Source organism: Psittacula echo (assembly GCF_963264785.1).
Source record: "Psittacula echo genome assembly, chromosome: 1".
Classification (NCBI taxonomy): domain Eukaryota; kingdom Metazoa; phylum Chordata; class Aves; order Psittaciformes; family Psittacidae; genus Psittacula; species Psittacula echo.
This window is the reverse complement of record NC_137735.1, coordinates 99,398,865-99,415,266: the sequence shown is the minus strand read 5'-3', so window position 1 is coordinate 99,415,266 and position 16,402 is coordinate 99,398,865. Positions and strand designations below refer to the sequence as shown.

Sequence of the window (16,402 nt, the reverse complement as noted above, 5' to 3'; positions counted from 1 at the left end):
AGTTCTTTCTTTACCACCCTTTGTGCATGAAGATCAGGCAAGCCCACCCTCCTCACAGTGTGTTTGAGGATGAAGCTTTTCCCTGTGCGAGGAGCCACCATCAGCCAATGTACCGTTCGTACAATGTACTATTCGTCCAGTCTGTGACGTGAGCACACCAGAAGCTGTGTTGTGGCACTGTGCCAAGGGAAGGCTTTAAGTCTTACCATTCTCCTTGTGAAGAATAAGTGCCTGTGGACTTTAACAAATTCTGTTTGCTTGGGGATTTGCCACTGCATCACTGTCAGTCTGAAACAAAGTCCCATTTTGCAGTCCACTGGCAGCTATGGAGAGGCACGGCCTCTCAAAGGAAGCTGCAGTAGCCAGAGCAACTCGCTGCAGTGCTGAGGGAAAAGTTATATTGTTCCTTTCCCCCCTGTTTAGCATTCTGTGAACACTTCTGCCTTTTCACATCCCGCTAGGGAGCCAGCAGCCTGCTCTCAATAGAAGAGGAAACCACCACAGAGTCTGAATTTCCAGAAGTGTCTTTGCCCAGAACTCAGTGGTGCAGCAAGAGGCAGTTTCAGCACCCATCCTGACCCAAACTTTGCAAGGAACATCCCCCTGCTCCAGCTGGCACAGCACCCGAAGAGGGGCTCCTATTTGGAACAAGGACCAACCATGAGGAGTCACAGCCCACCTTTGCTCTTTACTTACACACAAGGATTGAGGAAGAGATTATCATACCAGGATGGTACCTCAGCCCTAAATTCCCAATCTTCATCTTTAAGGATAAATATGTCTCCATCCTTCATTTTTCTTTCTCTCGTGTGGTTTGCAGCTCAGGGATACCCCATACAGCCTGATCCCTGTTTCCTCCTCTTCCTTTAACATGCAGGTAGAGTCCCCCTAACATAAATTAGCAGCTGGGACTTGCCTGCCTAGCAACATTTTCATATACCCAGCAACAGGCACTGTTTGCTGCTTCTGTTCTTCTAGTTCAGGCTATGCAGAGAAAGATCAAGACCTGTGTGTCCTTAGACAGCCCAAAGAAACTAAGCAAGGATTGCTTGAAAAAACTCCATGTTTTGGAGTTGGCTCAGGAATATTGCTCAGCAAGGAGTGTCTTAATTCCAGAGGAGCATTGTGATTTTAGAAGCATAAATCAGTCTGTGTATATGATAGAAAGCCTTTGGAGGCAATACAGCTGAGTTGGTGTTCCCAGTTATTCTCTTCTCACACCACACAGAGATCAGAAATAAGTCTTTGCCTCCTCTTCCCTCCCTCCTGCTTTTCCAGGCATCTCCATACAAAGGGTACAAACAAGATGTTTGAGTTGTTCTTAATTCAGATCTCAGCATCCATGCACACTGACACTTTGCTTTAGTAGCTCTCTGTCCCCTTGATACTGACGTGCCTTCCTAGGAAGCTCACACTGCAGAGTATCTGTTCTTATGTTATGCCAGGCTTTGCATATGGAGGGAACTGAATGTTCTGTCAGTGACCCAGGTAAAGAGGTCCTTCTCAGTGGTTTCTTTCTCTAGACCTTATTTTCTGAATAGGAGCAATAAAAAAACCTCTCTGGGTGAATTTCCCTCCTGTGAAATCTATAGTAGGAAGCAGTCTCTTTCTCTCTTAGTACTAGCTGGATTCTTGTTGGTCTTATCAGGACAAAAAATTGCTTGGCTGCTTCTAAAAGCAGCTGTAATGTGAGGAACACAATCTTAGTTTTGAATCCTCTGCCTTTCTTTGGAGAGAAAAAGAAATTACCATTTCATCTGCTTGCACAAGACAAGGGCTTGTCTCCAATTTCCAGAAGAGTAAGTACAGGGAAAGATTTTACATATACCATAGGGAAGGTCCTTTAGCTTTCAGCATATCACAGTCAAAATCGTGCTGTGGACCCAGTGTGCAAGACCTTAAACTGGAAGTCAAACCCCCATTTATTCATAAACTAGGTCCAATGTCCCTCAGCCTTACTTTTCAGTGGTGCCATCCAGCACAGAAAGAGGAACATTCACCTTCCTTGCAGTATTTGCTAACTTTCATGGGATTAATGAATGGAATGAATGGAAGTGGTCTTCTAGGCCATGATTACATAGACCTCAGAGAGCTGGTTGCTGGCAGTAGCTGATAGCCACACCTTCAATTTAGGAGGTACTTACCTGCAGAAATACTAATATCTGTTCATCTGTGTGTGCAGAGCTCCTTTTTACTTATCGAGACTGGTGCCAGTTACTCAAAAACAGGGTGCTCCTGAACCAGTGTTTCTTGAGGGGTGTAGTGCTGCCAAATCAGCTATCTCAAATGGAGTGAGGTGCACTGGCTGCTGCTTCAGTGATGGCAGTAGCTTTGTAGAAGGAGCGTGCAGAAAAATTGTGAGAAATCACAAGCAGTTTGTAATTTCATATCAGCGTGCACACCACATCTCAGCCAGAAATGAGGTAGGTTGCAAAAGAAGGGAGATAGCACCTCCTTCAAGAAAGGAAGAGGTTTGCATTTGCACAGAGAGTGAGCCAGGCATCTCTGTCTTTGGAATGGCAGTGGAGGTGAACTGACTGATGTGAAGATGCTTCAGATTCCAAATCTGCTTTTAGCTCCAGATTTTTTTTCACCATGTTAGTGTTGAAACAGTGCTCTGAGAGTCTTAAAAATGTGTAGGAAGAACTTCAGTGATACAGAATTTAAGAAATGCTTTGCTTGCAAGTTGAAATTGAACAGAAGGGAGGAGGAGGAGGAATCTAGAAAAATCCTGTACCCTTCCCCCAGTTCCTACCAAGTAAGGTTGCATAAAAGGCTCTGCTGTTCATCTATGCACTATTAAATCAGATGGGCTGCCCTTGGTCTGAGCAACATTGAGACCTTTCCCCTCTACTCCTGCTCAGCTCCTTGGAACAGTGCATTTCTTCCACGTCACTGCCTAGGAATTGCTTGGACACTGTGAATGGAGTAGGAAGTTGGTTCTCTGGCAGCTGCTGGGTACTGACTTGATTGTGGAAGAATTCTACAAACAAAGTGCTTGCCAGGTCTCCTCTGTTCTACAAGTTTTGTGCAAGAGTGCTGTGCAGGCTTCTAGGTTACTTGCAGTTCATTTATGGACATCTGTAGTTGCTAGAATTCAGTGAAGTCCTTTTTTCCTGGGATTGCAGCTTTCTGGAATTAGCTTCGAGTGTGGCTGCAACAGAACTATTCCTTTGTCTCATGCGTTGTAAAGAAGTGGTAATTTCTGAAGCTGTATTTCTCTCATTTGAAGCAAGCATTCTTGTGTGCAGATTATGGGACCAAGCAGGAGAAGGGTCTTCACTTGCTGACCCAATATCTTAGTATTCATATGGTTCACTGCCCTATACAACAAACATGGTGAAGAACTAATCCTAACAATCCCATCTTCCACAGATGGGTAGGTGTTAGTCAAGCCTAAAGGGAATATGCAGAGAGGTAAGGCAACTGAGAATAGCAGGGAGGAACCGGAGGAGGGATAGACCTTGTTTTGGATCTGAAGCAGAGAGCTTTTATGTCATGCAATATCGTGGCGGCCAGAGAGGTCAATTTCTTTATTCCAGAGGACACATGCAACTACTAGCCTGGCATTCAGGGAGTCATATAACACTACTGTCCCCTTTCTTCCAGTCTTACTGATGGTGTGTCTTTTTCCCTCTAATAAATGGGTAATGTTTTGGATTATATAACACACACTGTAGCAGAGTGATTACATATCATACAGAGAAATCACAAGCTGTTATTATTTTAGATTTCATATTAATTTTAACCTAGTCCCAGAGTTGCTCTTTTGATCTAGTATATATATATATATGTATAAAATAATAAAAGATGTTTTCTTTGAAATAAATTTTAACTTGCTGTGTGAACATTTCATGAGTATTTATCCTGGTCTCTTCCACATCCTTGCCCTAGAAGATTATCAGGACAAATTCTATCTTTCATTCTGTTCATCAAGCAATTTTTCAGGGAACCACCCTGAAAGATACCCCTACAGCAATTCTTTTGTCTGAGCCAAACTGTAATTCCTTGTAAACTCTGCATCTGCCATAGTTAGGTGAGATGAGTGCAACTTTGACCATTCCTACTCTGTGGCATGGGGCTGGGGGGGAAAGGCAGGAGGACACATCACGTGCTACAATGCCCTAGTTGACTGTTTACAGTAAAGACTAGTTTTGGGATGCCAGCTGTATATGAGATGCTTTCAGGGTAGGCATTTAGTTGTGACCTGAGCTAAGCAAGCCACAAGCTAGATGCCATCACCTGAATCTGCTGTTGCAGATAAAGAACAAGCCTAAGTGCATATGGAAAGCCATCTGTACCACTAGAAGCTTGCTTGGCTCTATGTTAAATAAGCCCTTTGTGATCATAAAAGAAACCCAGCTTATTTGACAAGAGCCATTCCCTGGTACCTTCTAAACAAGGTGAGTGGAGTTAGGGAGAGATACACTTACAGACAAACTTTCAGATTAGAACCAAAAGTTTCCACCAGTTTCAGTAAATGGAAAATGAAAGATCCTACTGGGTGAAAACCGTTGGCTTTAATGATCTAGAAACAACCAATTCACTTGCATTGTTCTTTTATTCCTGTAGAAGGTTTTCCATCTACAAAGTTCACAGCTCACAGGAGACACATTAGACAGGAAAACAAGCGTAATTCAGAGTGCTGAAAACTTGATGTTGAAATTAACAATTGATAAAGCAGTAAAAGCAGTTTTGCACAGACTGGACAAGAATTCCCATTCTCAGCAGAGAGAGGAATTGAATTGTATTCTGCATCATGGAGAAGTGACCTAGTATTATTTACTAGAGGTCAGGGACATAACACATTATTAACCAGCTTTCTCCTTGTATCCAGTACTCCACTAGCTGGAGCACTCCTCTTAAGATAAGGCTTATCAAGGTTTAGTTAGGCAGAAAGATCAAAACCTGAACCTCTCAGATACATGCTTTTAATCACTACGCTATTGTCAAAGCAAAAGAGCAGCCTAGGGTTAGGGTGTCCCTTGTAGGTGACAGCCTTAGCTGGAAGCTAGAGTCCCACAAATCCTTAACCAACATAAGGAGCAGAGTTAAATATTGGCATCATGGAACACTGACGAAGGAATGACTTGAAAAAGAGGGACTGAGAACCCTGTTCAGGTTGGAGGTTGCTCCCAGGTGGATGGCATGAGAGTTGCCTACCAAAGTAAGCTCTAAGAACTGCCTAATCTATGGGTTCTGGTGGGCTTAGCAGTTACCTGCTCACCCTGCTACAGGGCTTGGCCCTTCAGAGGTGTGACCAAACCTTTCTTTTACCAAATCTACCTAACCTCAATTTTAAACACACAAGTCTTACAGATTTTTGCTGCCACACAGTCAATTTGATGAAAATTATGCACTTAAAGGCCTTTACAGATTCAATCTGCAACAGTTTAAAATCTCACACCTGCATCTTCTCAAGGAACCAAACTGTTCCATCAAGAAAGGACTTTTCTCTCATTCACTGCAATAAACTTGCTTCTCCCTTTCAGTAAGTTCAGCTACTAAGAACTTTCTCCTCAAGGTCAGTTCCCATACACACTGTGTGCTAATACTGAGCAAGTACAAAATGCTAAGAGCAAACCCTGAATCATCTCCACTCTCCAAGCCCTTACCCTGATACAAGCACGAGAAGAAAAAATCTCTGCATTTTATGCTGGTCTTGAAAGCTCTTTCAGCTGAAATCTAATTACAAGCAATAGATTGTTACTTTTATACCCTTTTGAAGAGTATCTGCATTCCCCAAACCATAATACTGGATCAGCAGTTCAGTTACAAAGACTGCATTCAGGGGCACACAAACTGACGCCCTCTTTCAGTTTTGGTGCTGGCCAGGTGAAACTCTTATGTGCCTGCTTGCAACTTCAACCCTGCCTGTTTGAATGGGTTAGATAAGGGCAGTACAAAGCGTGTGTCAGAGAATCCCAGAGCCTTCCCGTTCCCACACAAAAGGCATTTTAAGTACGGTTGGAGCAGATTATGCTCAAACTCACTGAGATCAGCTTTGCCTCCTTCCCTCCCACTGCTGCCAGTTTCTGACAGCTTACTGCAGGGTATAATTACGGATTTCGTTTCTAGTCTTCCAGGCATATATTTACCTCTTTCCCCCCCCCCTTTCCCCAAGAAATTGAGTCACTATTATGTCTCCTTTTGAGCTCTACTCTTAAGAAAGTGTTGCCTTTCCCCCAACAGGGGCATTTTTGATGACAAACTACTTATTTGCAATAGTATTGTAAACTAGAGTGGTAGCATTTTAGGTATTCAGTGTGACTATTTCACAAACCTCCTATTGTCTGCTGTTTGTCTTTAAATATATGTACACACACACATATCTGTGCATACACATAAATACATACAGAAGCCAAAAACATATGGGAGCTGCTGAAGAGTAGAAGCTATTTATAGTTTAGCCTTTTAATGTTTTAACAGTAATGGTTAAGCACTAACACTTTGAAGGACCGCACATTGCATTAAATAACTGTATCACTCGGGAAGCATCGACTTGTCATATTGCATCCTACAGTGTGCTACAAAAAGCTCTTCAGTGCTTTCTCAACTAGAAGACATTTCTCCCCTCACTCCCATTTTAAGGTACTGGCACAATTTCTGCTTTCTTCCCCACAGATAAGCTCTTTCCTTATTCTCACCTCTTTGTTTGGGTAGTGTTTGCCCTGCTGGAACCCATGCCTAACCCAAGGAAGCCCTTCAGTTCCCACCTTCCTTTCGCAATGCTCCCCCCGCCCTGCTTATCCCATCCCCCTTGCCCTGTAGCCACAGGTCCCTGTTCCCACCTGCCTACCTTGGATGCAGGGACCTTCCCAGCCTCAGCAGGGATCCTTTGGTCTCTGAAGAGCCATTTCTATAAGGTTCTTCTTGCCCTACTCACACAGCCCCATCCCAGCAGACCTGTATTCCCCAGGGTAAAAGAGATGCAAGCCCTTTCACCAAGTACATGCTAGCCCAGGCAGGCCCACTTAACACACAGGTGCTTCACTTCTCCCCTTCCCCCAGGTTAAGCTCACCACATCACCTGGGTGGTGTGTCAGAGCCCATTTCCCTAGGTGGAATTTCCCTAGCCCATTTCCCAAAGCCCAGGGACCCCCATCCGATTGCACTTACCCCAGCAGGTGGGGCAGACATCCCACCACATCAGTCTGGCAAGAAACACACCCAAACCTTTGTGAAATGAGCCTCTGGACTGAAAACAGAGAACACAGGAGTGCCTGTGGGCAGCCTGCCAGGGCAGCTAAGTGAGCGTGCCTAGCTTGCGGTGCCCAGGAAAGCGCATTGCCCAGGAAACCTGGAGCATAGGAGCCATCGAGCCAAAGCCATCACCATCTGCAGCCCAGGCAGGGCAGGACCAACCCTCTCTGTGTGAGGGCTGTTGCCCTGGGCAGCCCAGATGGATGCTTGGGTTTTGCTCCACGTCCTCTTGTAGGAGTGGAAAAATTTCCTTGCAGTGGAATAGGTGAACGTGGTAGGAGCAAGACTGGTTTAGCTAATCCTTGGGACTAGCTAAACTAGTCACGCCAGTGACACAAGCTTTGGCTTACCCTGAGAGGGGTCAGGTGAATGTACTCACCTTAGGTAAAGGCCAGGATCCTATAAGTAAGAATGTGGATTTACCCTTGATCCCACACAATTATACTGCCATTTAACCCATAGAAACCAAATGAGCAGTTATTCCAAACCCTTGCTGCCACCCTGGGCCATCCTTAACTGCACAACTCAGGACACTAGTCAAAGGGAGGTAGCACTGGGCCCTGCTCAAACCTGAAAGAGCAACACAGACAGCAAACGTCCTCCTTGGCCATGGCCTCAAGCCTCACACTCCCAACGTAACAAAGGCCACCCAACAGAGCCCTAAGCAAGGTGTTGGTGGAGTTGTACAAAAATTGTAGTCAAAGCAATTGTTTTTTCCTTTCACAGGCAAGTGTGCGAAAGACTTGCCTGCAAAACACGCAGTGCTCAGTGGCAAAGCACTTTTGGCTCTTACGAAGCCCACATGCTTTGAGAGGCTGGAGAGCAAAGCAAACACAATGGGAGTTTATCTGGCAAGGAAAGGAAAGGCAACTCACTGCTCACTGTCTTCTTGCATCTTGAACAACCTCAGACTAAGCTGCTCCACTGACAGCGGTGCTGCATTGCTTCTGTCACACAAAAGCTTGCTGTTTTCCAGTGTTGGGTGGCTGTGGGCTGGCACCGCATTGAGCAATGCAGAGGGAAGAATGTAGCGCCTCTGAGGCACTGACATGGGATGTGGGCTGTGGGGAGGGGGTCCGTGTGGTCCAGGGGATGCCAGAGCTGTGATACCTGGGCCAAGTGCCTTGGACTAAATGCAGGCAGCGCTGTCCAGGGCTGTCGGGAGCCTGCTGTGAGAGATCCTCAGACTGCCATGCAGTCACCTGCAGGAAAACAAATGGCAACAGCCCTCTTTAGACTCACCTGATCTTAAACTTCTGAATCCCAGTCATGCTTGTCACAGTGACAAGGGTAGAGGTGCTGCCTGCTGCAGCCGGGTCCGTCTGTGAGTACCTGCACAGATGTCCTGCCTGTTGTGCCTGGGGTGAAGTCTTGTGTCCTCCATCCTGGCACGAGGCTGGGATACACCAGCCCATTCACCGCCCTCAAGGCCAGATTGTTCTGAGCACTCATGTTTCTTACGATATGTTAATATTGATGACCTTCTTAAAATGAAGGATTTCTATTTGGTAATTGAAATGTAGAATTAGGGAGAAAGGGCCCTTAGGCTGCAAAACAGCACATGCCTTTTCAGTCTCATCTGATGCTATGTACCATGACAAAGTGAGTTAGAGGAAGGCAATGAACACAAATAGTGCTGATGCAAGGATGAGTCTTTGGCAAGGGTGTCCTACCATTGAAAACACATTGTGAATGTAGCAGAAATTAGGTGTTCCTCATCCTAGCTGTGACCTAGACTGCAGCCATGCAGATTCTGGCAGCAGAGGTGCAGCAGCATGGACTTTAAAGCAGAATAGCAACCAGCACAGAAGATCATGGGAACTCCTGCATATTGCTACCCCACTTAGGGGGTTGCACCACTTCAGTACTGTGCTGCCTAAGTAATGACATTAAAGCTTGCATAGCCTTCAGTTACCTTTTTTGCCCCTCTGTTTTGACCATGCTTTTAGAAACCTGATTTATCTGTGTTTCCTCACTGCAGTCTCCATTGACAGTAATGCTTTTGCTGTGATTCTTCTTCTTCCCCTGCTTTTCCCCTTGATCATTGCTATGTGTCTAAAGAAATCTTTGTGTCAACCCACCTCAAGTTCTCCCGTTCTCCTCCTCAGATATTTCTTTGTTTTCAGCTTAAGCATGAATTCTCCTGGTATCCCAGACTGATTTCTCCTGTTGTCAAGAGCAGCCAGCGACATTTACTGGAATGCAGCTCCTCAGGGAGCCTGCACCAACACTTATTAGACAGTTGTCACTGCTCTCCTGATGTCCTTTCCCAGTACTGAGCATCTGGGTTTCACTTAACCCCATGTGCTGATGAGCAGCATTATCAAAAGTCAAGTTATTTTGGATCTTTATCATGGAGGATAGTTAATACAGGCATTTGTGAGTACAGCTCATTAAGTATGCTTTGTGTCATTGACAAGCAGCACCCAGCTTATCACCAGTGGGCACAGCTAGGCATGAGGGACTGGTGATGCTGAGCACCAAACCGCTTTGAAATGTGCTAAGAAGTCATTAGTACTGGGGCTGTGACGGATCCAGACAGCCAAGTGCAATTCAAGGCCATTATTAGCGGGTCAGTAAAGGCCCTGACTGGTGCTTTCAAGTAGAAGTAGGAACTTCAGGGCTATTCGCGTCAATTTAAAGCCACTCTTCCGTTACATGGACCTGCTCAAGCAAGTCCAGAAGAGGCTACGGAGACAATCAGAAGGCTGAAGCATCTCCCCTATGAAGACAGTTTGGAAGAGTTGGGCTCGTTCAGCCTGGAGAAGAGAAGGCTCTGGGAAGACCTTAGAGCAGCTTCCAGGGCCTAAAGTGAGCCTACAACAAATCTGGAGAGGAACTTTTTACAAGGGCAGGTAGTGACAGGACAACAGGGAATGGCTTTAAACTGACAGAGGGTACATTTAGATTAGATATTAGGAAGAAATTCTTCCCTGTGAGGGTGCTGAGGCACTGGAACAGGTTGTCCCATCCCTGGTAGTGTTCAGTGCCAGGTTGGACTGGGCATTGAGCAAACTGATCTAGTGGAAGGTGTCCTTTCCCGTGGTAGGTGGCAGTATCCAGATGATCTTTAAGGCCCCTTCCAACCCAAACCATTCTATGGTAAGCTGGGCAGAGTCCTCAGCATGTGGCTTGCCTCGACTCAGGAAACCGATGGGGTAAAAGCCACTTACTTTGATGTACAATTACTTACCAGAAGTATGGGCAGCTGAATGCCCAGCACCACAGATGAGGAGCCACAACTGAGGGCTCTGTGCCAGGCCACTGGCCATTGTCTTGGTCAGCCTGGAGAGATCGGGGGAGCCTGAAGGACTTCTGATATTCTGTAGTGGGTGCTGGGGGGATGTGGCATGTCCATGGGTGCATCGCCCAAGCCTGGCTGGCTTCATTCACGGGGGCTTGGGGGTCAGGACGCAGCAGGGCCTTGCTCACCGAGAGCTGGCTCTGCCGCAGCCCCGGGGATAGGACTGGGGGCGCCTCTCCCCCTCGCTCCCCCCAGCCCACCCACCGCCGCCAGCGGAGACGCCCGCCCGGCGGCAGCTGCCGCGGTTCTGGCTCAGCGCCGCCCCCGGCCCCCCCGCAGCTCCCGCCGGCTCCCGCCTCTCGGGGTCTTCGCACCGCTGCCGCTGCCGGTGCGGCGGCGCGGGGGGCGGTCCGGGGGCGGTCCGGGGGCCGCGGCGCGGCCGTCGGGCCCGGCGCGCCGGCTCGGGGGCCGGGGAGGACCATGCACCGCGCTGCCTCCAACCAGCGCTCGGTCTCCTCCTCCTCGGGCTCCTTCCAGCCGCCGCCGCCGCCGCCGCCGCTGCCGCACGCTGCCGACCGGCAGCCCCTGTTCCCAGGGGGCTCCAGCAACGGCGGCAGCCGGCGGGGCTCGGGGTCGAGCTCGGGCTCGGCGCGGGCCCGCCGCACCCGCAGCCCCCGCAGCAGCACCGAGGAGGAGGAGGAAGAAGAAGAAGAGGAGGAGGAGGACAGCATCAGCATCAGCAAGCCTCTGGTGCCGCCGCCCGCCGCCCCGCCGCCCGCCGCCGCCTCGCCGCTCCCTAGCAGCAGCAGCAGAAGCAGCAGCGGCGGGAGCCCGGGCCGCAGCATGACGGCGGCGGAGCTGTACGGGGCGGCGGCGGGCGGCGGGGCGGCGGGCGGCGGGGCGGCGGCGGCGGCGCTGCTGGGGCCCGGCGGGGCAGCGGGCGGGCGGCGCTGGGGCTTCCAGGCGCTGTCCCTGGTGCTGCTGCTGGGGCAGGGCGCGCTGCTGGACCTCTACCTGATCGCCGTCACCGACCTGTACTGGTGCAGCTGGATCGCCACCGACCTGGTGCTGGCGGCCGGCTGGGGCATCTTCTTCTGCCGCAACAGCCGGGCGCGCCGCCGAGAGCGGCCCCCGCCGCCCCCCGGGCCGCCTCCGCCGCACCCGCTGCTGCTGCACGGTCCCCCCGGCGGGCGCGGGGCCGGGGGCCGGGGAGCCGGGGTTCCTCCCCGCGGCGGCGACTTTGCGTACGCGCACCTCGCCTGGCTCATCTACTCCATCGCCTTCACGCCCAAGGCGGCGCTGATCCTCGGCACCTCCATCCTGGAGCTGATCGAGCTGCGCCTGCCGCTGGGCACCACCGGCTTCCGCATCACGCTGGCGCTCTCCGCCCCGCTGCTGTATTGCCTGCTGCGGGCCATCGGCACTGAGGGCGCCGGGCAGCTGCTCCTGCCGCCGCAGCCGCCGCCGCAGCACCGCGCCGCCGCCGCTTTCCTCGCCACCTGTCTCGACCTCCTCGACAGCTTCTCCCTGCTGGAGCTGGTACTGCAGCCCGGGCGGCCGGCACCGCTGCCCGCTCCCCTGCGCTACCTCCTCATCGCCGTCTACTTCCTCTGCCTGGCCTCACCGGTGCTGTGGCTGTACGAGCTCAGCGCCGCCCGCCCCCCCGGCGCCGCTCGCCTCGCTCTCCACCTCCTGCTGCCCGCCGGGCTGCTGGACGCCCCGCTCCTGGCGCTGCGCTGCCTCCTGCTTCTGCGCTACCAGCAGCCGCTCTCCCTTTTCATGCTGAAGAACCTCTTCTTCCTGGCCTGCCGCGGCCTGGAGGCTCTGGAGACCTGCTGCCTCCTCCGCCCCGCCGCCGCCCCGCCGCCCGTCAAGTACGGCCCCGGCGCTGCTGCTCCCGCCGCCGCCGCCCCGCTGGCTCACGGGCTCTCGGACGCCGACGTGGGCCCCCACGGGTACGTGAACGCCTTGGCGGTCACCGCGCAGGGCTGAGCCTCTCCCCGGCCGCCGCCCCCCGAGGGGCTCCCCGCAGTGTCGCTGCGGTCCTGCTCAGGTTCCCGCCGCCGCGGCCGACCAGGGGAAGGGGTCGCGGGCTGCCCCGCCGGGCTCTCGCTCTCCTCCCTGTCCCGCGGACACATCCAGCAGCGGAAGCTCAGCGCAAACTCGACTGCCTGCACGGGCCTACGGCTGGCGCTTGTCCCTGGAAAACACACCTGCCCTTCACGTCGAGTCCTCCCCTAGTGCTCCTGCCCCTCCGTGCTGCTCGGGGGATGCTGTTCTTCCCCTCCTTCTCCCCACCAGGACATCACGTTCTTTGTGACCATAAAAGTTTAGTTTTTCCTTTCCCTCCTACACAACAAATAGGGACCAAATGGTGGATTTTGTCCTCTCCATTAAGAACTCCTGCAACAAGATGCGAGAGGGCCCTGGCCAGCAGGGACGTGCCTTCGGGGTGCGGGCAGGGCAAAAGGAAGCGCGCTTTGGTTTCGCTAGGTCTTGCAAAGCTGCTGCCTCTGTTTCCTAGCAGCAGAGATTGTCCCAGCTGGAGGACCTCTGGGAGCATGCCAGCTAGCTGGTCATTTCAAGCCTAGGAGCCACATTCTCCAAGCCAAAACCGTCTACCTCTGTGCTTCAACCTTTTGCATCTTACGTTGACTTCACATGCTAAAGAAACACGCAGATCCAGCATGGACATAATGCAGGGGCTTAGGCTCCATTTCACTACCACCGAGACATTTACTTCTGGTGAGAACAGGGTTTACAGCAGCCTACTGCTCGCTTCAGCCAGCAGCACCCAGGTGCTAGGGCTCTCATTTCTGTGAATATGCATGTTTATGGGATCAGCATTGGTTTTCTTTTATGCAGAGCGTACTGTCTCCCTTTCCATAGGCCAGGAAGGCTGGAAAGACTTCCTCTGGCCCCCTTCCATGTCTGCATGAAAGCGCAGAGACAGGGCTCAGCCTGCAAACTGCCCCATCCCAGACAGCAGAGCAGAGGATGCTGGTGCTGCTCGGGGTGGGCACCGGGTTTGGCGAGCCTTGCATTTCAGTGCAGAAAGCAAAGGCACCCAAGCTTTGGTGACAGCCCGTGTACCAGCATCCTGTCCTCCATGTGCATGTGGGTAAGGGTAGCTGGGGAAAAAGTTAATTGTTAGTAATCTCTCATAAAAGTACGGTTATCTTTGTTTTTAAGCTCCATGAACGTTCGGTGGGGGTTAAGGCCTGCTCTTCTGTCTGGCTACAGCTACTCCTGAAACCAGCCCAATGGAAGCAGGAGCACAGAGGCCACATTTGGAGGAAGGACTTTGCCCCTCCCAGGTTTATATTTTGTTATTTGGGCAAGGCTGCATCCATTGGGAAAATGTCAGTTTCACATCCTGAGCCTTTTTTTGAGCTGTCCTGACAGGAAGGGGAAGTAAAGCACAACCAACTGCTGCCCAGAGCTAACAGGAGGACTGCAGGAACAGCCCAGACCTCTCCTCCACACACATCCATTTTTCCCTTCAGGGCTTGGGGGGCTTCAGTGGGACCGAGACTCTATCCCACTTCCCATTTCACAGGGTCAGATCAAATGCCTGCTCCAGTGGACTGCTACGACAAAATGTTTACAGTCTGGTGACTTCCAGCTCCCACAGGCAGAAGTGGGGGTGCCATGGGCCTCTTCTGCCCCAGCTCCTGGTGGCTGATGAGTTTGGAGGAGCTAGAAAAGCCCCTTGGAAAGCTGAGGCAATAGTGCTGTTCTGTTCAGAGCTGCAGCTATAGGACAGGTGACTCGCTGCTCTCCCCTTGCCAAATGGAGAGTTGGCAAAGGCCAGGCTTAACTTTCCCACCAGTGCTTTATTTTTAACCTGAGCCCTTACGTGGGCAATTATGTGAATTTTGGCCAGTGGCCTTTCTCTTCAGTAACTTCTTTTTGTCTGGACAATCTTGGTGCTGTGAGTGACTGTGATTGTAAAACTTGGTACTGTGAACTTTTCCTATGTGATGTGAGATGTGTCGAGGGGATGCTAAGTTCCTGACCGAAGGAGGTGTACTTACAGGTAGACTTTGCTTGTACAGATACGTTTCCTTGCACCTTCCTTTTTCACCATTCAGACAGTAAAAGCTCAGCAAGAACTACAGTGTTATTCAGGAGAGAATGAGATGATACCTGTAGCTAGGAGTACTCCATGCTTCAGTAAAAACAGCTGAAGAAAACCCCCCAAAACCAAAAAAAACAGCCAAACAATTTTGCCACAAACAAGGTGAAGGGGTAAAAAAAGCTATTCACCCTCAACTATGTTTTGCTGCTCCTATGGCTGAGGTCATAATAGCACAAAATTGATAATCCCTAACACACTGAAGCATAAGCATAGTTGAGACACTACAAGAATCACAGCAGAATTATTGGGTCTTACTTCAGTACCCTTTCATAGTGCTTAACAAAGTTGCTGTTTCAACAGTGAGTGCCTTTTTCCAGTTAGGACATTATTGAGAAAATGGCATATTTGAAGTTTATCTAGCCATGGCATATACAAATGATTGACAGGGACATCACAGTTCAGATTTGTCCATAGATGCAAAGGTTGGCTGGGACAGATGGCCTTGCAAAATGATGCTTCCGTTACATAGAAATCTTTTGTAGAAAAAGGAGTTCATCGTAGTGCCGTGGTCTCTAGGTTGTTAGTGAATGTGCTGTTTGGAGAGTGTAAAGCTCTTGTAGTAGCTGGCGGTACAGAAGCCCCCTTGCAAGGAAAAGGGCAGCTCTGCTGCCACTTAATTACTTACTACAGAGAAACATTTAAAGCTCTTCAATGTCTTGTTTATAAGCCTGCTCCTCCTTTTGAATACCCTTCCCTTTGGTAATTGAGCTCTCGCTTCTATTTAAACCCTTTGCCTCATAAATAGATCCGTTTGCAGAAGAGAGTAACAGTGGCACCATTAAAGTGCAAACAATACCTCACCTGATGCACCTTGCACACCAACCATTTATCCTGCCAGCATTGAAATTATTGCTCCAGGTCAGTAACACTTTGCCAAATGATGTTGTGCCATAACACCCCTTGGGATTCCATTACAAGCCTTTTAACACAACTCAGCCATTTAGCATGTTATTGCTCTCTGTTTGTTATCCTGACAAAAGAGATGACTACTCCCAGGAGGAGAAACTGAAGTGAGAGAAGGCCTGTGGCCAGTGGACACTTGGCATCCCCCTAGCATTAATCAGAACCTGTATTTTTTAAAAAGCAAGATTGTTAGAATAAAACTAGAAACTTGTGAGTGATTTTGCTCTTTATTTCCTTCCTTTGAGTCTTTCTGGGCTATTCAATTTTGCATTCAGGGACCAACAGATGCATTGAAGTTACTTGATTTCCTCACTTTGGATCACCAAAATAGCATCCGGATTTTTCCCTTGAACTTCTTGCAAGTGAAAGTGAATTCTAAAAGCTGTACCACCACGGGAGTTATTTGAGAAGGGAATGACTAAGGCAAGAAAATCCAGATGACACTTCTGAGCTTCCCATTTAAATGATGCATAGGAATTCAGACTACTTGAAAAAGGCTCATGGGAGAAAAAATATCAGATTTACATGTTAATTGCTGCAAGAGAAAAGAAACTTTAAGAAGTGGGATCATCAAGATGACAGTTATTCTGAGAACGAGGTTCTTGCTGGAGACACATTTGAGATCACAGCTGCCCCTGGCTTAGCCGCTGGGGGGTTAGCTCCTGTACAGACAGGAAACGAAAGTGGCACCCAGTTTTCAGTTTGGATCTATGCAGGGACCATCCCTTTGTTAAGTCTTTTTAGGCATCTGGCGGCACAGACAGCAAGCTGTCTGAATAGTCCTGCCTCATGGCGCAGCCCTGCACAGAAATGACAGATATTTCCCTTCTTTAACACCCATGCACTTGAAGAAGCATGCACTTCCCCACATGAGGGCCCTCAGCTGTATCCAACTCAACTGGATACAGCCA

General features: G+C 49.8%; 1 protein-coding gene across 1 annotated transcript; it reads left to right on the top strand.

Moving 5' to 3' along the window:
- Positions 1-10,927: 10,927 nt before the first annotated feature.
- Positions 10,928-12,439, top strand: TMEM121B (transmembrane protein 121B; the record flags this gene model as incomplete). The annotated part of the gene is made up of 1 exon (XM_080609684.1): positions 10,928-12,439. One exon carries the CDS (start codon positions 10,928-10,930, stop codon positions 12,437-12,439), a length of 1,512 nt encoding a protein of 503 aa, XP_080465810.1.
- Between the last annotated feature and the right edge of the window lie 3,963 nt (positions 12,440-16,402).